General features: G+C 43.4%; 1 protein-coding gene across 1 annotated transcript; it reads right to left on the bottom strand.

Moving 5' to 3' along the window:
* LOC109838435 lies at positions 10,478-13,753 on the bottom strand. The gene is made up of 7 exons (XM_020406883.1): positions 13,477-13,753; positions 13,105-13,215; positions 12,877-13,035; positions 12,451-12,648; positions 11,152-11,259; positions 10,893-11,075; positions 10,478-10,641 (listed from the first exon to the last, which is right to left on the bottom strand). Exons 1-7 carry the CDS (start codon positions 13,751-13,753, stop codon positions 10,478-10,480), a joined length of 1,200 nt encoding a protein of 399 aa, XP_020262472.1.

Genomic DNA, 17,920 nt, shown 5'->3' on the forward strand with positions numbered 1-17,920 from the left:
TGTCGCATCAACAGACTTTGCTGTCTCGCCAGCGAGACAGCTGTCTCGCCAGCGAGACAGTGTTGAAATGGTCAAAAACCACCTCGATAACTGCCCTACACGTGTCCATTAACTACCAGGGGACGTGGGAAACATCGTGGGCGAAAATCACGTGAATAACTGCCAAAATAACGGAGTTTAAAACGTGGGAAGGCAGTTAAAATAAAAACTGCCAGAATATTCCACCTCCGAGACAGCATTTACTGTCTCGCGGGCCGAGACAGCAAACACTGTCTCGCCCAGCGAGACAGTAAACACTGTCTCGCGGCCATAACGTGTTGTTTTGTTTGAGTTTTGTGCAGTTATTACCCCAGAGGCTATAAATACCCCCATAGGGTCATTTCTGACGAGGAGAGCATATTTTCGAGCGAGCATTCCAGAGCAGAGAGAGAGCAGATTTGAGTTCTTTTCTTGCAACGCCTTGAAATTAAGCTTCGACTTGATTTTAAGAAGAACGACTATCTTACTTTGATAAGATATCGTTTCAAGTTCTCACTTCGATAAACGAAGTCAGAATCAGTAAACCCCCCTTCACGATCTGTGATTCGGCGGTCCACGAACCAAAGCGTTCCCGGCACAGGCAAAGTCCCACAAAAAACAGGATTTGATAAACGACTTCTGTGTTATTTTCTCAAAAGTTGTAATTTTTGCTTTGTTGTGTAGAAGAGGTCTTATAAAAAGACTATTTCTTTAATTTGTTGTAATCAAACAAAGATATAATGAATTCCTCAACAGAACCAACTTTTGCTGAAAACAAACTGGCGACCACAGTGGGAGCCAGCGGCCTCGCTGCCGAGGTCGCGGTGTCGCAACCGATCAAGATCGTTGTCAATGAAGAGATCGAATACGAGTTCGATCAGGCGAAGTTTGAGGAGTATTTGTCGTCCTCATCTGCGAAATCTTCCTCGTCTCGCAAATATAGGAAGATTTCGTCTTCCAAGAAAACTTTCAAGTCTGTAATTCCAACGGAGGCCGCAGGCGAAGATTCTCGCCCGACTGCTGCTAAAGAATCTGCTTGCAACATCCCTGCTCAAAACGACTCTACACCCATTACGGAGTCGTTGATCGATAGCTCACCGGTGCTGACGAAGAGAGCTCATCAGAGAAAGCGCCAGCGCCGTGCTCGACAATTGGCTAAAGCCATGCAACAAACCGACAGGGTCCATTACTATGCGGACCTAGAGTCGAGGAAACAGAAAATGACTCAATTGCCTCAACGGCAAAATAATCATATTTCTGCATAACTTACGACGGAGGAGTGGACCCTCGTCAAAAGGGCTCGCTCAACCCTTAAGGAACGGATACAAAAGCGTCAGGCGAAGGCCGCCCGCGCCCGCGCTCGCGCTCTTCGTCAATAAGCACAAGGAATCAAGAAGGAGACGGTGTCTGAAAAGCCACCGACGAATCGTAGAGTTTGGATGCCGAAGGCGCCGTAAACATCCGTTCCGGGCCTGTCTACTGCATCACCAGTCAAACCCTGGGTTAGCCCAGATTTATCAAAATTCAAGATCACAATGGCGGATCGCCTCGGTCCTTCGGTGGACGATCGAGACAAAACCCCAATCAAAGAACAATCAGATCCTGTAAATAAACCCTTAGCGGTTTCATACACAGGGGGTCGTAAACACCCTCCTGTCAGAACTACACCAGTCCAGAACGAGAGAATACCAGTTCACTCTCGTTTAGGACCTATGAAAAATCCACACCCTCGTGAGGGTGTATTTAAAATTTAACTTTGGATCGCCCAGAGGCGACTACCAGTCGTCTTGTACACGTTAACAAAGTTCAGAAGCAAAAGATAGGTTGCTCGAATCACAATAATGATGAGCTGTACTATCAGAAAAATAACTCAAGAAAGAGAATTGTCCGAGAAAATGAGTCTCATTGCGCATGCGAGAGACTCATTAAGGCAGTGCTGACGGAATGCGGTTGCTCTAAAAATAATTCAACAAGAGTCTCCGTATTTCAAAGATTGTCCGATGAAGCGTCAAGACCCAAAATGAGACGTTTCAACAAGAAGAAACCTGTAACCCGACAAGATGAGTTCTCTGAGGTCACCATTAATATGACCAACAAAGGAAAGCAACAGTCAGTTAATCCTGACCCTGATTTCTCTCCAGGAGGGAGAGTTGAGCGGGGTCTTTCTCAGAGGATGTCGCGGTTACAAAGAAGAGCCAACCTACGTCGAGATTACAAGAGAATGCACGAGGGGTTATCCTCAGACGAAGAACTGTCAGACACTTGTTCGGCTGTAGCTTCAGACAGTACCGCATCTAGCGTAGGGCAAGTCAGAGAATCATTCGCAATCACGCCGGATCAACTGGCTCACATACTGCAGGAAGCGTTGGTAAACAACGCGAAGAAATTAGAGCTGAGTTCAAGACCGAGATGGAGTTGACTATGCAACAGATGCGAGATTTGCAGGTTCAGCAACATCAACCGGAATCAAGCCAAAGAGCAGAATCCAGCAGGCGTAATGAAGAAGATGAGACTATCTTCGACGATCCTCCTCCAGATAAAGACAATTCCGGAAGCGGTCCGACCAAGTCATCTACTCAGCCTCCACAGATCTACTTGAAAAAGAGTGAAGAAGAGGACAAGAAGATGCACGATCTTGAAAGCAAAGTTAATGCTTTAATGACTGCCCAAGAAGTGAAGAAAACAGGCATTCCATACCCATATCCGAGGGAGTGGGACCTGATTCCTTACCCCCCAAAATTTAATTTGATTAACTTTACTCCTTTTGATGGCAGAGGTTCACCCACTCAGCACTTGATCTATTTCAAGTCGCATCTCGGCGCAATATCCGGGAACGAAGCCCTGATGGTCCGGTCATTTGTAGGAACCCTTCGCGGGCCTGCCTTCGATTGGTACCGACGCCTTAAACCTGGGAGTATCACTAGCTGGGAAGATATGGAAGGACTGTTCCTCACCAATTTCTTCGACGACGACACGGAGGTCTCTATTGGCACGTTGTTGGACGAGAAGCAGATAAATGGAGAGTCGGTTGATGTCTTCGTCAAACGATTCCGGAACAAAGCAGTGAACTGTCGCGATCCACTCACAAAAGAGTTCATCCTACAGACATGTCACAACAACTTGTCATTGGATGTGTTAGAGGTAATGGGGGTTGTTCCCTCTAAAACTTGGAAGGAATTGAAGGTAAGAGGTGAGCAAGCTGAACGCTTTCTCAAGAGAAGGAATTTCGAGAGAGGTCAGCCACCAGCTAATAATCAGAAACAAAATTTTAACCCTCGAGGTAGAGGAAGAGGGTTCATAGCCGCTGTGGACGCACATCAAACGTCACAACAGCCGCCGCAACAACAACCGCAGCAATCGTCCTTCCAGTTGGCACCAAATCAGAATCAACAGCCTCCGAAGCAGTTTAAGCCTTCTGAGCCTAGATTCCCGAAGGAGTATTCATTTAAAGATGATGAAGTTCCAGTTATCTTCAAGTACCTACTGGATAACAATAAGATCAAGCTTCCACCGGTCACAAACCAAGAAGAAGCAACGAGGACCAATGACCCGAAGTATTGTGCATATCACAGAAGGGTCCACCATCCCACTAAGGCGTGTTATGTCTTGAAAGACAAAATACAAACCTTAATTGATGTTGGCATCGTGACACCGAAGCCGAAAGAGAAGAAAGTAGGTGCAAATGCGGTGTCTATCAGTTTCGGATCAGTTCCTTTATCCTGGTTTCAAGCCGAACCGGTATCCAAAGTAAAAATACAAACCATCAACGATGACCCTCATGGACAGCGCCAGAAGGGGCTTGTATCTCACACAACCCCTAACGGCGAAATCCTTTGGGTTCATCCGGATTTGCTTGAAGATGAGCAATGGACGACATCCACGTCGAAGAAGAAAGTGAAAGGCAAAGGAAAAGAGAAAACTTGTTACGGAGCCTCGGCAATTCCTGAGAAGGATGATGAAGAAATCTCAGCTTTACCACTTTCTGAGGGGGAACAGGAATCTTTTGCTACAAGGGGTGGGAATGAATACCATTATAAATATCCTGAAACCTCTAACCCAAATGCTACAACTCTGAAGGAGCTGGGGGTAGCTGCAACTCCTCCAATAGCTGTTGAAAAGCTGCAACAACCGGCTAAGCAAAAAGAGAAGGAACCCCAACATAAAGAGGTTCAAGTTCCGAAGCAGTCTCGTTTCAGCCGACCGATTGGACGAGATAGACCGGAAAGTTCGAACGCACCATACCGTTTCGATGTCATGGCTCAGTTGGCTAATATCCCAGCAAGGATCACGCTATACGAGTTATTGCGCCTCTCGAAAGAAACCAGAGAAGCTTTACAAGAAGCTTTGGCTGATTCTGAAGTGTTCCTCACTCAGATCAAGCCAACTCATGGAGGACCAGAGTCATCAATGCAGCATTGCAATCTGGCAGCCACCAAATTTTCTTGCATTGCTTTCACAAAAGAAGACATGCAAGTCAGGAATTCAAAGCATGATAGACCGTTATATTTTACTGGATATATCGGTTCGAGCGTTGTCAATCGGATCCAAGTTGATCCGGGTTCCGTTGTTAGCATCATGCCACTTCGGTTGATGTACCACCTCGGAATCCCAGCCAGCAAGTTAGCCTCCACAGGAACAGTTATCTATGGGTTCAATACTAGCGGGTCGAGACCGTTGGGAAAAATCCGGGTGAAGTGTCAACTCGGAGATTTGAAGTCTGAAGTCACCTGCTATGTGATCGATGCGGAGACTTCTTATAATTTACTGTTGGGTCGTCCTTGGATCCACGGTAATCTTATAGTTCCCTCCACCCTCCATCAGTATTTGAAGTATGTCGACACTAATGAGGAGGTCAAGACGGTGGTCGCGGATAAGCAACCATTTAACGGGTTAGAAAATTACTTTACTGACTCCCTTCTTTATGGTGCTGAGTCCGATACTGAACCATCGGCCCATGGCACGGACAGCGGAGAAGAAGCTGATACCGAAGCCGGGCTCGATTATAGTGAAGGTCTTGTACTAAATGACATTGAACCTCTTGTAATCGATCTTGACGGTGGTGATTCGTCGGATGAAAGTTGTAACTGGCAGCTTGCCGATGAAATAATAAATGGTGATTTAGAGTACTCGCGTTGTCTTAATGATGTAATGCAGGAATTGTAAGACGACCCTAGTCTACATATGCCACTTCGTTCGTCCTGCACAACGACGAAATATCTACAAAATTCAGCCGGAACAACCGTAATCCTACCTGCAAAGACAGGGGGTGAAAAAAAAATAATCTTTGGAAAAGGGGATGCATCCCCAATTCCTGATCTTTTCTTGGACACTAACTCAGATGAAGAAGAACCCGGGCGACATTTCTCTCGGTACAGTTCACAAGCAAATGGTTACATGACAAGCCAAGGCTATAACCTCTCGCTTGGTGAAGGTCTTTATTTTGGTCAAGGTGTCAGGGTTCCACCCCGGGCCGCCTACGTACCAAAAGGAAGACCAGATAATTATTACAGTCATAATAGAGGTCTGGGTTATGCTTCATCATCCGATGACGATTATGGCCAACAGATCATTAACCAATTAATAGATAGGAACGGACATTCATCCGATACTTCAAATTGGGATTCTAATGTGAGCATTGGAGAAAAGTTCAAAACTCTCATGTCAAACATGGCAACGGTTGACCCTTCTACAACAGAAGAAGACGATCAGTTACCCACTTGGGAAGATCCTTGGATACATTACATGAATATCCAATACGGTGATCGATTTGAGCAAAGAGAACCTCCTACAGAAGATAAAGTGGTCCAAGTTAATATGGGTGACGAAGCTAATCCGAAACCTATATTTATTAGCGGTGATCTCCCACCAGATGAAAAAGAGGAATTAATCGCCCTCGTTAAAGAGTATATCGACGTTTTCGCTTGGAACTACGAAGATATGTCGGGACTCGACCCAGATGTGGCAATGCATAGCCTTAACATTAAACCGGATGCCAAGCCTGTCAAATAACAACAAAGACGGTTTCGTCCGCAGATTATGGAGGCAATAGAAGCTGAAGTTAAGAAACTGATTGATTCGGGTTTTGTCAGAGAAGAACAACATCCTGAATGGTTGGCCAATATTATTCCAGTCCTTAAAAAGAATGGAAAAATCAGGATCTGTATTGACTTCAGAGATCTGAATACGGCTTGCCCCAAAGATGAATTTCCTCTACCGATTACGGACGTCATCATTGACAACACATGCGGGTTTGAAAGAATGTCATTTATGGACGGATTTTCTGGGTATAATCAAGATGCACCCGGATGATGAAAAGCATACGGTATTCAGAACACCCCTGGGTGTGTTTTGTTACACTGTTATGCCATTTGGCTTGAAGAATGCCGGTGCTACATACCAACGAGCAATGACGAATATCTTTCAAGAGCACCTCCGGAAGACCGTCGAATGCTACGTTGATGATCTGGTCGTTAAGAGTCGTGATAAAAACGACCACATTAACGATCTGAAGACAATGTTCGAGCTTATGAGAACTCATCAGCTAAAAATGAACCCGACTAAATCCTTCCTTGGAATGTCGAGCGGTAAATTTCTGGGATTCGTCGTTACCACAAAAGGGATTCATATCGATCCTGATAAAGTGAAGGCGATACATGAATTACAACCACCGAGGAATCTTAAAGAACTCAGGGGGTTGCAAGGTCGATTGGCATATATCCGTCGGTTTATATCAAATCTGTCTGGAAAATGTCAACCATTCTCTAAACTTGCAAAGAAAGGCGTGTCGTTCGTTTGGGATGAAGTATGCCAAAAGGCATTCGAAGATATTAAGAAATATCTAGCGAATCCACCTATTCTCGTTACACCGAAATCAGGCAGACCGTTTTTGATTTATGTCAAAGAGACGAGCCATTCGTTAAGTGCATTACTTGCACAAGACGACGATAACGGTCACGAGCAAGTTGTGTATTATCTGAGTCGTACATTGGTAGGAGCTGAGTCTCGTTATCCGATGATTGAGAAGGAATGCCTCGCCTTGGTATTCACTTTATGTCATTTCCAACATAAATCCCATCCGAGTATTCATGACCCAACCGGCCTCCATGAATTGGCGTTTAGCCAGATGGGCTTTACTCTTGTCGCAATATGACTTGTACTTCAAGCAACAAAAATCAGTTAAAGGACGAGCTATTTGCGATCTTCTGACGGAAAACCCTACGAAGGATGTAGTCGAATTGTACGACGATTTGCCAGATGAAACTCACGAAGTTAACACCACCTCACATCAACAAGTGTGGCAATTGTACTTCGATGGGGCTTCCCGATCAACCTATGTAGCGAGCGCACCCGGATGTTCTAAAATCTCCTCAGGAGTGGGGGTCGTTTTAGTTTCCCCGGGAAAGCATGTCTTACCTAGAGCGTATTCGTTAACCGAACCATGCTCCAATAACGTAGCCGAGTACAATGCACTGATAATTGGACTCAACTTTGCCAAGGAGCTGGGGGTCGAATACCTTGAAGCTTTTGGAGATTCTCAACTGGTAGTTAATCAGATTCGAGGAGAGTATGAAGTCAGAAATCAAGACCTGATTCCATACCACCAGGTGGCCATTGAGGTGGCAAGCTCGTTTGAAGAATTTTTCATCGAGTACGTTCTACGTCTCCAAAACGCGTACGCAGACGCATTGGCGGCATTGTCGGTATCTCTGGCTCAGCCTCCCGAGACAGAACAATTAATCACATGAGGACTCACCAGCTTATTGTTCCAATCTACGATTCAAATGCTAAAGAAGCATATTCAACAGGAGTTGAACCTGAAGTTCGAGATTGGCGTTTCCCTATTATTGATTATGTCTTACACGGTATCTTACCGGAAGACGTAAAAGAAAGGGATTCGATTCGGCGGAGAGCACCGAAATTTTACTACAACGTCACAGCGCAAACGTTGTATCGACGATCATACGATGGTCTTTTACTCCGTTGTCTATCCGGCAAAGAAGCAGAACAAGCACTCAAAGAGGCGCATGAGGGGACGTGCGGTGCACATCAACCCGGTCCGAAACTCTGCGACCGACTTAGGAGAATTGGATATTTTTGGCAATCACCGATTATTTCTCGAAATGGGCAGAAGCAGTTCCACTTAGAGAAGTAAAGACGACCAATGTCATCAAATTTATCAAACACCATATCATATATCGGTACGGTGTGCCAAGGCGAATAGTGCACGACAACGGTCCTCAGTTCGTGAGTAATGCATTTATCAAATTCTGCGGTAAGTTCGGGATTAAGGACGTTTCGTCGACTGCTTATAATCCTACAGCTAACGGATTGGCCGAAGCTTTTAACAAGACTATCATTAAAATTCTGGCAAAATTGGTGAAAACCAATAAACGAGATTGGGACGACAAACTCGACGAAGCTCTCTGGGCTTATCGTACGACCGTCCGCACGCCTACCGGAACCACCCCGTATGCTTTAACATATGGGTGTGAAGCCGTCCTCCCATTGGAAATACAGATTCCTTCCCTCCGTATCGCTCTCGCAACGGGAATGACGACGGAAGAACATCATCAGAAACGTCTCGAGGAATTAGAGATGTTAGATGAGAAACGCTTGGAAGCTCAACAACAGATTGAGTTTTATCAAGCTAGAATTTCCCGGGCTTTTGACAAAAAGGTCCGACAACGAAGTTTTAAAGAAGGAGATTTGGTCCTCGCTGTCCGAAGACCTATGATTCTCACTTCTAAGAAGAAAGGTAAATTTGAACCTAAATGGGAAGGACCGTTCGTGATAGAGACAGTCTATTCAAACGGTGCTTATCGCCTGATTACTCAGGATGTCAACAAATTGATGATGCCAATAAATGGGAAGTTCCTGAAGAAGTATTATCCATAATACGTTCAGGATAACCTATGTAAAACGGGAAGTTCCTAGAGAATCCTGCATAGGATATTTCAGGATAACCCGATATCAGTTGATTATTCTAAATAAAGACTGATCATGTGAATAATCTATTCTTAATTGTTATAAAAATGATTAAGATCTCCTTACTATCTTTGTTGAAATGAGATTCAATAACAGTTAATCTTTCCTCACAAAACCCCTCACCGATCAAATCGATCGACGAAGGGTACACCAAAATCCGTCATGGATTAAAATCATTTAAACTCCCACCTTTCATTTGGTCAAACCTTACTACAGTTAGGACCACAACCAAAATCTCCTTTCGATTCATTTTACGAACGAAAGGTCCACTTTTGAACTGAATAACCAAACCTTATGACAGTTAGGATTATTCAAACCAGTCTAGATTCTCTAAGTGGAGATCCTACTTTGAGTTTCTTTTACACCAGGAGATAGAATATAAAATTCTCCCTCTCCAATTCCGGGTTTATCTCTACCAACAAACAAGAGACCAGGAGATAGAATATAAAATTCTTCCTCTCCGATTTTGGGTTATTTCTACCAAAAAACAAAAGAACAGGAGATAGAATATAAAATTCTTCCTCTCCGATTTTGGGTTTATCTCTACCAACAAACAAGAGACCAGGAGATAGAATATAAAATTCTTTCTCTCCGATTTTGGGTTTATCTCTACCAACAAACAAGAGACCAGGAGATAGAATATAAAATTCTTCCTCTCCGATTTCGGGTTCGTTGTCCTATATAGGAAACGCAACCTACTCACACTTTAAAATCCATGTCGTTCATACATGGGGGATGTTATCTCTATCCCTTATCAGAGATAAGCCTACATCTAACACATGTAGCCTACATATTCAACATTGTAGTTTAAAGTCTAAAAGAGTTTAATTCTTTTAGCACAACGTTATATGTGAAACGGACTTAGATAATTCACATACTAGCCCGACTCAAACGGTAATCGGTAAAGGCATATCAAATCCGTTGACGGCTGAGGATTTGCCAAAAATCCTATAAGTATTATGGTTATTTATTCTAAAACAAGAATGAGTAATCATAATAAAACCTCAATGAGCAAAAGGATTCAATATATTGACCAAAAGTGTTCAAACAAAACTACAAAAAAATATATGTTCTCCAATTACAAAAGTTTATATTGACTAATCTGATTTTCAAGTTTTGAAAGCTCTAATGCATAAGCCTGTTCAAGCTCAGCCGCCAATTTAATTTTGAAGGCTTCTTCATCAACACTGTGAAGCGCGGCGACCTCTTGTTCCTTTTCGGGAAGTATTTTATCTTGAAGGTTCAGCTGCTGTAACAGGTTTTCTTCAACCTGAATTTCTTGCGTCAACTCGGACTCCAAGACCTCATGAGCATCCTTGGCCATTGCAAGTTCCTCCTCTAAGCGAGCTATTTTCGCTCGACTCGATTCTAAGTCCCGGCGTAGGTTGACCTTAGCTTGCGTTCTTCTGCCAACACTCACCCTAAGTTGATCACTGCGGGCTCTTAGCTTTTGAAGTTCGAGATTAGCTGATTTTTAGGAATCACGCCATGCCTGCAACTTGGATTCCATGTGGGAAGCGATATAAGAGGGTATGCCCTTGGTGCGAAGAGCTTGCAGAAGTTCAACATATCGCCTCAAGTCAACCAAATAAGCGTTGATTGAATCGGCTAACTCATTATACCCTTCCTCTCTGAACCCTGATATAAAATGCTCAAGAGATTTGTTATAACTCTCAAAGTACGATCCTTTGAAGAGAATACGATCGACCATAGAGTTCAAAAAAGGAATGAAGCCTTGGAGATTGGAACAGATGACAGCCTTGTCCGGATCGTCGTCGACCAATAACGCTTGGATATGGTCTGATAATGATGAAGAAGGAGTTGTGACGAGGGCAAATAAGTCAGTACAGAACATATATATTCATATAAGACAATAAGCTGAAGCATACCAAGTTCGACAGAAGAGCCTTCAGTATGACTTGGTCCACCCAAGGATGGTAGTCCGGCCTCCTGAGCAGCCAAAGTCGGTTCAGGAATAGCAGCTTTCGACGCACTAGCTACGTCAGAAGATTTTTCAATCTCAACCTCAGAGAACTTTGGGTCTAAGTTGAGAGGCTCCTTGGGAGAATATTCTGCAAACAAAAGAATCATAATAAGTAGGACGGAATATTGATCGTAAATTTGAAACAAGTTATGGGTAAAACTTACCAGCTCTGGACACAACATCGGCTGACGTACCAACTCCTTCAGTTGGTCTCGCTTTTGTTGCGACTGGACTAATTTGGAGAGTGACGGTGACTTCTATCATCATGGGGTCTATAGGAGTAGAAGGTTGAGGTTCAAGAACTGATGATTGCAAATCAACCTCAGTTCCTGCCCATGGCACGAGTTCATTACCCTCCGGTCGATCAGACGTTCCAGTGATTATGATAGTATCAGCTCCAGCAGCTGGTCCTTGTAGGCTGTCTAAAAATCATAATAGATAGCTGATTCTCCATCAAACACTGATAATGGAAGTTACAATCTGACGACTTCCAGAAGGCTACAATTTGAAGACTTTCATGTAGATCGCTGAAGGTTACAATCTGACGACCTTCACGACAACCGATGAGAGCTCTAGTTCAATAGCATTCACAATCAACATCGGGAGTTACAATCTGACGACTCTCATATTCTCAAGGAGCCAAGACGAAGATTATAAGATAATGATCTTTACAACGCTATGACAAAAGAGATTACTTTGTGATAATCTCTTCAAGACAAGACGCGAAGGTCCTCCCCGTGTGTCAACATCAAAACGCCGGAGTCGATCCCGCGTTACAACATCAAAACACGAGGGTCGAACCCACGTTACAACATCAAAACGCCGGGGTCGATCCCGCGTTACAACATCAAAACGCGAGGGTCGAACCCGCGTTACAACATCAAAACGCGAGGGTCGAACCCGCGTTACAATATCAAAACGCCAGGGTCAAACCTGCGTTACAATATCAAAACGCTGGAGTCGGACCCGCGTTACAACAAGCGAAACGTGAGCGACCCTCGCGTTACAACAGAGAGCTTTGATCCTTGGCTTATCAACCGAACTTTCGGTTCAAATCAACTCTTTTTCAAGAGTTTAAACTCATTCAGAGTTATCAACTCATCAAGAGTTTTAAACTTGCCACGCAAGTTCTCCACAATGTCAAATCGTGAGGAGAAGACATCGTTCCAGTGAATCAAGACGTCGGATCGTCAACGGAGAGCAAACTCGACGCGAGCATTCGAGGGAGGCACTCCATCGCCACCAAGAAGAACCCAGTTTTAAACAAAGGGGAGAACCAAATTCGTTCTCTTCTCTTTTGTAATCAAATTGTAATCAGAAACAAAGGAATACAAATCAATTTTCTTTGTTCTTTTCTTGGCAATTTTCCCTGCATACAGTCCTATAATTCAAACACTTATATGATTAATCAAGTTAAAACATATATGTATGTATGTATGGAGTTCACAGAACCAAAGTCTTACTCTCAGAAGGACCTGCTTCTGTTGAATCGACTCTAACGTTGGATTCTGTGGCCGCATCAGGAGTTTTCCCCGATAATAAATAGGAGATATACTGATGGTCGCCTTCAGAGAGATCAAAATCGAGGTGATGCTCATTGAATTCCTCGGCCTCTGTTGCATGCGTGGTCTCTCCTCCAACAGATTCTTTCATTATGGCATCTACAGAACGTGTTGAATCGTAAATAACACGTAAATTTAAACAAATTTGCTCAAGACAAAGATTAATTTTACCTTCGTTGGTCGGGACGGATTCGAGAGCTCCACCACTTGTACCTGCTTCTTTTAGTTTAACTAAAAGGAGACCAAGCGCACAAGTCATTAAAGGAGGCACACGGTCTGACTCATTCATTTCTCGGATTTCTCTTCCGAGGGGAGAAAGATCAGTACCTATATCCACAGCCGATGGATCAATGTCAGGAGTTGGTGAAACATCAGCTGGTCCTTCTTTCAGAGCATCCTGTATTTGTTGGACAAAGCTGGTCTCCTCAGTCTCCATACCTCCGGGAGAAACAACATCAGCTGGCAACTCTCCTTCTTCTCGACTCCCTACAGAAGTTGAGCATGAAATAAATTTAAACGTTAAGAAGTGTGAAAGTAATAAAGACAAATAGTTACCTTGTTCATCAGAAGAAGCACTACGATCAGATGTCTCTTCTAGAGCAGGAAGATGAACGCGTGGCTTAGAGACAGCTTTCTTCTGTCTCTTCAGTGGACGTGCTTCAGAACCTTCATGGCGATATTTAGTGCGTAGTTCAACTCTGGGGGAAGCTTGAGTCTGAGCTTGAGTGGAAGATTGAGATCTTTGCCTATGAGCAAGAGGCACTGTATCCTCTTCATCCTCTTCGTCTCCACTGAGAACGTCTACTGTCATCCGATTAGGATAAGTCATGACGACTCTCTCTTTCCGTTTTTTCGGAGCAGCTTGTGGTTGGGCCGGAGCGACGGAAGATCTTACAAGTCCTCTCTCGAAGAAAGAGTCGGGGAGACCTGCTGCTTCCTCAGAACTTGAATCAGTCTCGTCCGCCCCTTCAGAAGTTTCGGTCGCTTCACTATCAAACTCTTCTTCACTATCCGTTGGGCGGGCTGGTTCCTTTCCTTTTCTCGAGGATTCAGCAGCTTCTTTTCCTCGAGTCGACACCATAGTCTCCTTACGAGTCGCCTTTGTCGCTGGCCGCGGAGCTGCCTCTTCCTCTGAGTCTAATATTCTCCCACGTCGAGTGACGATATTAGCAGCAATCAACCACTTACAAAAGAGGAAGGTCATCCGTAGAGGCGGCACCTCTAAAGGGAGATCGAATTCAACATTTGTGCAGCCGACAATACTCCAAAACCAAGCTCTCGTCCCATCAATAAGTCTACCTCGAAAGCTAAGGTGACGATTCGGGTTGCCGATATAAATTTGGTCATAGCCGAATTGACAGGCAAATCGACATGGAAGATAAGGCTCAATGTGGCAAACGTCCCTTACCCTGAACAACAGATATCCAGGTCGGATATTCATCAGCCATCTGAAACATCCGACATCTAGAACGGTACGGTTCTGCCTCGGGTCTTCAGCATCCAATAAAGTTGTGTTGTAAGTACCGGAGAACCGAGGGAAGCAAGGGAAGAATTCCCAACACTTGTGAATTTTAAACTGTCTTGTGATGTCCGGCCATCGATGTTTGATCCATTTGCAACCCTCAAGGGTCTGTAAAAGAGGAAGACTAGGATCCACTGTCTCAGGAGCTTCCATTAAATCTGGTCGGTGCAGGACTAATCATGTCATCAAATAAGTGTAGGGTAATTCCAGTTTCGGAACAGATATACTAGCAGAGGGTTTCTTTTTCTCTTGTGTGAATGCGGAAACTAACTGCCGTAATCCACTATGAATAGCCGCCACCATAGCAGGAAGCAAGGATAATCTGCGACCTGTGGCTAACTGGACGGCTGGATATAACACTTCCATTGGTATAGCATCGGATGACTAGTGGGGAACTACACATCTCTTCAACCATATGGCCAGAAAGCCAGCCAGCAGAGTAGTGGGGCGAATCGGAACACCAGCTTGCCACAGATAAGGGCGGAATTTAGTTCCATGCGAAAACCCATCTTCTGAATGAGAAGTGTAAGATTATGCGTTTGTTTTCTCCAACAGCCGATTGATGTCACCCGGGCTCAAAGGAGATAATCCACGTACCTCTTCTGATCGATCCTCCAGGTTCTTGAACAGATAATCGGCGAATTGCTTTAAGCTGACCTGGGGAGATTTCTTCCTAGCTTTGGTTTCCATCTCAGCCATAGCTATATGATAATGACAAGTCAGCTCCCATAAAGTCTCGTGGGTCACAGATGACCGATCCTTCATCTTATTAAGCTGACTGGTGGTTGGGAAGAACTCTTGATATAGAACATCGCCTATGGGCAAGCCAGACACCTTCATCATTTCGTGCAACGGTAACCCGAGCTCCCCGTTCTTGGTGAAGAACGTATTAGTGTCAGGATTATAGATCTCGAACAAACGGAGGAAATGACCTACACTAATTTGCAGACCATGCATGCTGGCACGGATCGGGACTTCCAACCCTAGTTCTGCCAACTCTCTCCCCCAACGGTTCAACACATATCGAGTCATTCTGGTCCACCACCATTTATCCCCAGAATAATGGACCCATCCATAACATCTGAAACTCTCGTGGGGTAATTTCTTCTTCATTGCAGCCAAACGATTCTTCACAGTGTTGGCCTGCGCTGTCTTTTCATTCTGAGGTATATTGTCTTGGCCTAAGACACCCGGATGAAGCCCTCGTATAGAAGCTCTTTCACTGGAACCTGGAGTAGCCTCTTTCCCGATGAAACCACAATGAATGCGTTTGTGGTTTTCGGTTAACCTCCAGAACATTTCACGTCCAACCGATAAGTTCCTGAACTTTAACAGTGAATGCTCTCGAGGGATAAAAGGCAAGTACAAGAATGACGAACCATCCTCGTGTAACCACTGCGCAGGCTTGCAGAAAGCAATCGCAGGATCCTTTAAGGAGTCACCAAACAAGAAGTCTGGTTTCCTTATACATTTGTTTGAGTCTTGCTCTGAAATTAAGGTTGCGTCTGTGATTAACCGTCGCAGGATACGGCAACTACCTCGTTGAATTAACTCTCCGGCCCCTTCGCTGTAATCTGACTTAAACTGAGGAGCAGACTCGATTAACGGTAGCCCCTCATAATAAGAATGAGTGACACTACTCTGGCCCGTAACTGCATCGACGGTGAAGATTGTGGCAGGAAAATGGACTGATACAGGAGATACACATAAGCTGTGTAAGTATAGTCCTAAATTTTAGAGAAAACGGTATATCTTACTCCATAAGATATAGTCGCTATCTCATAACAGGTGTGACGATTTTCCATCTACCATATGTATAAAGGAGATATGCGTTACTATGCACGGGCATTATAACGGCATACCAGAACCTTTCAATATATGTGGGATGATATAAAATCGCCCCTGTGTATTATGAAGTGTGTTTTGTCCAAGCAAAACAAACACTTTTAAGCGTCGATCCCCTCAAAGGAGGATACCGGCTCTTCTTGAAGGTATCTCAAAGGATACAAACGAGGATCTGCATACAAACACAGGTATTGACGCGTAAAATTGAAGAAATACAGTGTTTAAAATTGCAAAAGGATGAAAGAGATATACCCCCATGTGAAGCGGCAACAGGAGCAGCCCCCTCGGGAGACTGAACAGTCGGATGGCCTCGAGAACCTCGAGATCTACGCGGCTTTACTTTCTAAAAGATCTATGACAATGAAGCAATAAACCATGAATAATTAGAATTTGAATGATAAAGAGCATGGCGAGCCCATTAATTATCAAAACGAGTTCTTCCTTCATCAAGCTCTCCCAATGCTTTGTCTCCTTCCAACTAATTCTATCCAAAATATTCTCCCCTCCACCATCCATTACCTCACAACCTTCATCCTACCACAAACAATGAAGACTTAGAAATAGAAAAACGGAACATTTAAGCCTCTACAAATTAATATTTGGTTTACTGTAGCAGCCAACATCAACAAACACTTTAAAACATGAATCAATTTAAACATGATTCGGTTTACTATAGCAGCCAGCCGCAACCAATATTCCAGAAACATAGCCATTTGGTCCCTTATTCATGGTTTGTACAATAATAGTCTTCTTTTACCAACATCTAGAAACATAGTCATTTGCCCCTTATACATCAACAAACATATATGTTAATGTTATGCTAACGTGAAAAGAACCTACAGATATAGATACAGTTAAAAATATCAGCTGCCCATCTTCTGCAGGCTTTTAGAGCCTGAAACTGGAGCCTATAAAAAAAGCACTATAATTTGCAATATATTAAAAACATATAGGTGTAACATTCTTATGCTAGATGAAATTCAACACAACAAAACAAAAAACAAGGTCACATAATTTGCTTGAAGAAAAGGAAAGGGGCAAAATAAAAAACATGTCGCACCTCTAAATATGATGCTCCTGTTTGCTTAATATGTTGGTTAATTAATTTTGAAGTAGCAACATCAACTGTAGAAACATCCACATATCTGCCATAAGGGGTATCTGTAGGCGTCAAAAAATGCTAATAGATATCCCAAACATAGAGAAGATCACTCAAAAAATCATAAGAATTGATCTCATACTGTCTTTGGAAAATCAAGACAGGTATGAACTGTCTCGCCAGCGAGACAGACTTTGCTGTCTCGCCAGCGAGACTAAATACCCCCCTAGGGTCATTTCTGACGAGGAGAGCATATTTTCGAGCAATCCAGAGCAGAGAGAGCAGATTTGAGTTTTCGTGTGACTCCTTGAAATTAAGCTTTGACTTGATTTTAAGAAGAACGACTATCTTACTTTGATAAGATATCGTTTCAAGTTCTCACTTCGATAAACGAAGTCAGAATCAGTAAACCCCCTTCACGATCTGTGATTCGGCGGTCCACGAACCAAAGCGTTCCCGGCACAGGCAAAGTCCCACAAAAAACAGGATTCGATAAACGACTTCTGTGTTATTTTCTCAAAAGTTGTAATTTTTGCTTTGTTGTGTAGAAGAGGTCTTATAAAAAGACTATTTCTTTGAATTTGTTGTAATCAAACAAAGATATAATGAATTCCTCAACAGAACCAACTTTTGCTGAAAACAATATGGTCCTATTAACAAAAGCATAAAAATTGTTAATTTGCCTCACCTTCCTTATTACAAAAAGAACAAGCTAAAATTCTCAATGTAAATCCACAAAATCTAATTGGTTAATAAATGAATAGAAAATTTTGTCTTTTCACTTGAGAAAGAGTGGGATTAGCAGTCCCAGAAAAAACCCTAAGCCTGGATTCGTGCTTTGCTGTCGAAATCTTGAAGCCTCGGCGACGTAACTAATTTGAAAATTACGTAACTAATTTGATTCT

Source organism: Asparagus officinalis, chromosome 4, assembly GCF_001876935.1.
Source record: "Asparagus officinalis chromosome 4, Aspof.V1, whole genome shotgun sequence".
NCBI lineage: Eukaryota > Viridiplantae > Streptophyta > Magnoliopsida > Asparagales > Asparagaceae > Asparagus > Asparagus officinalis.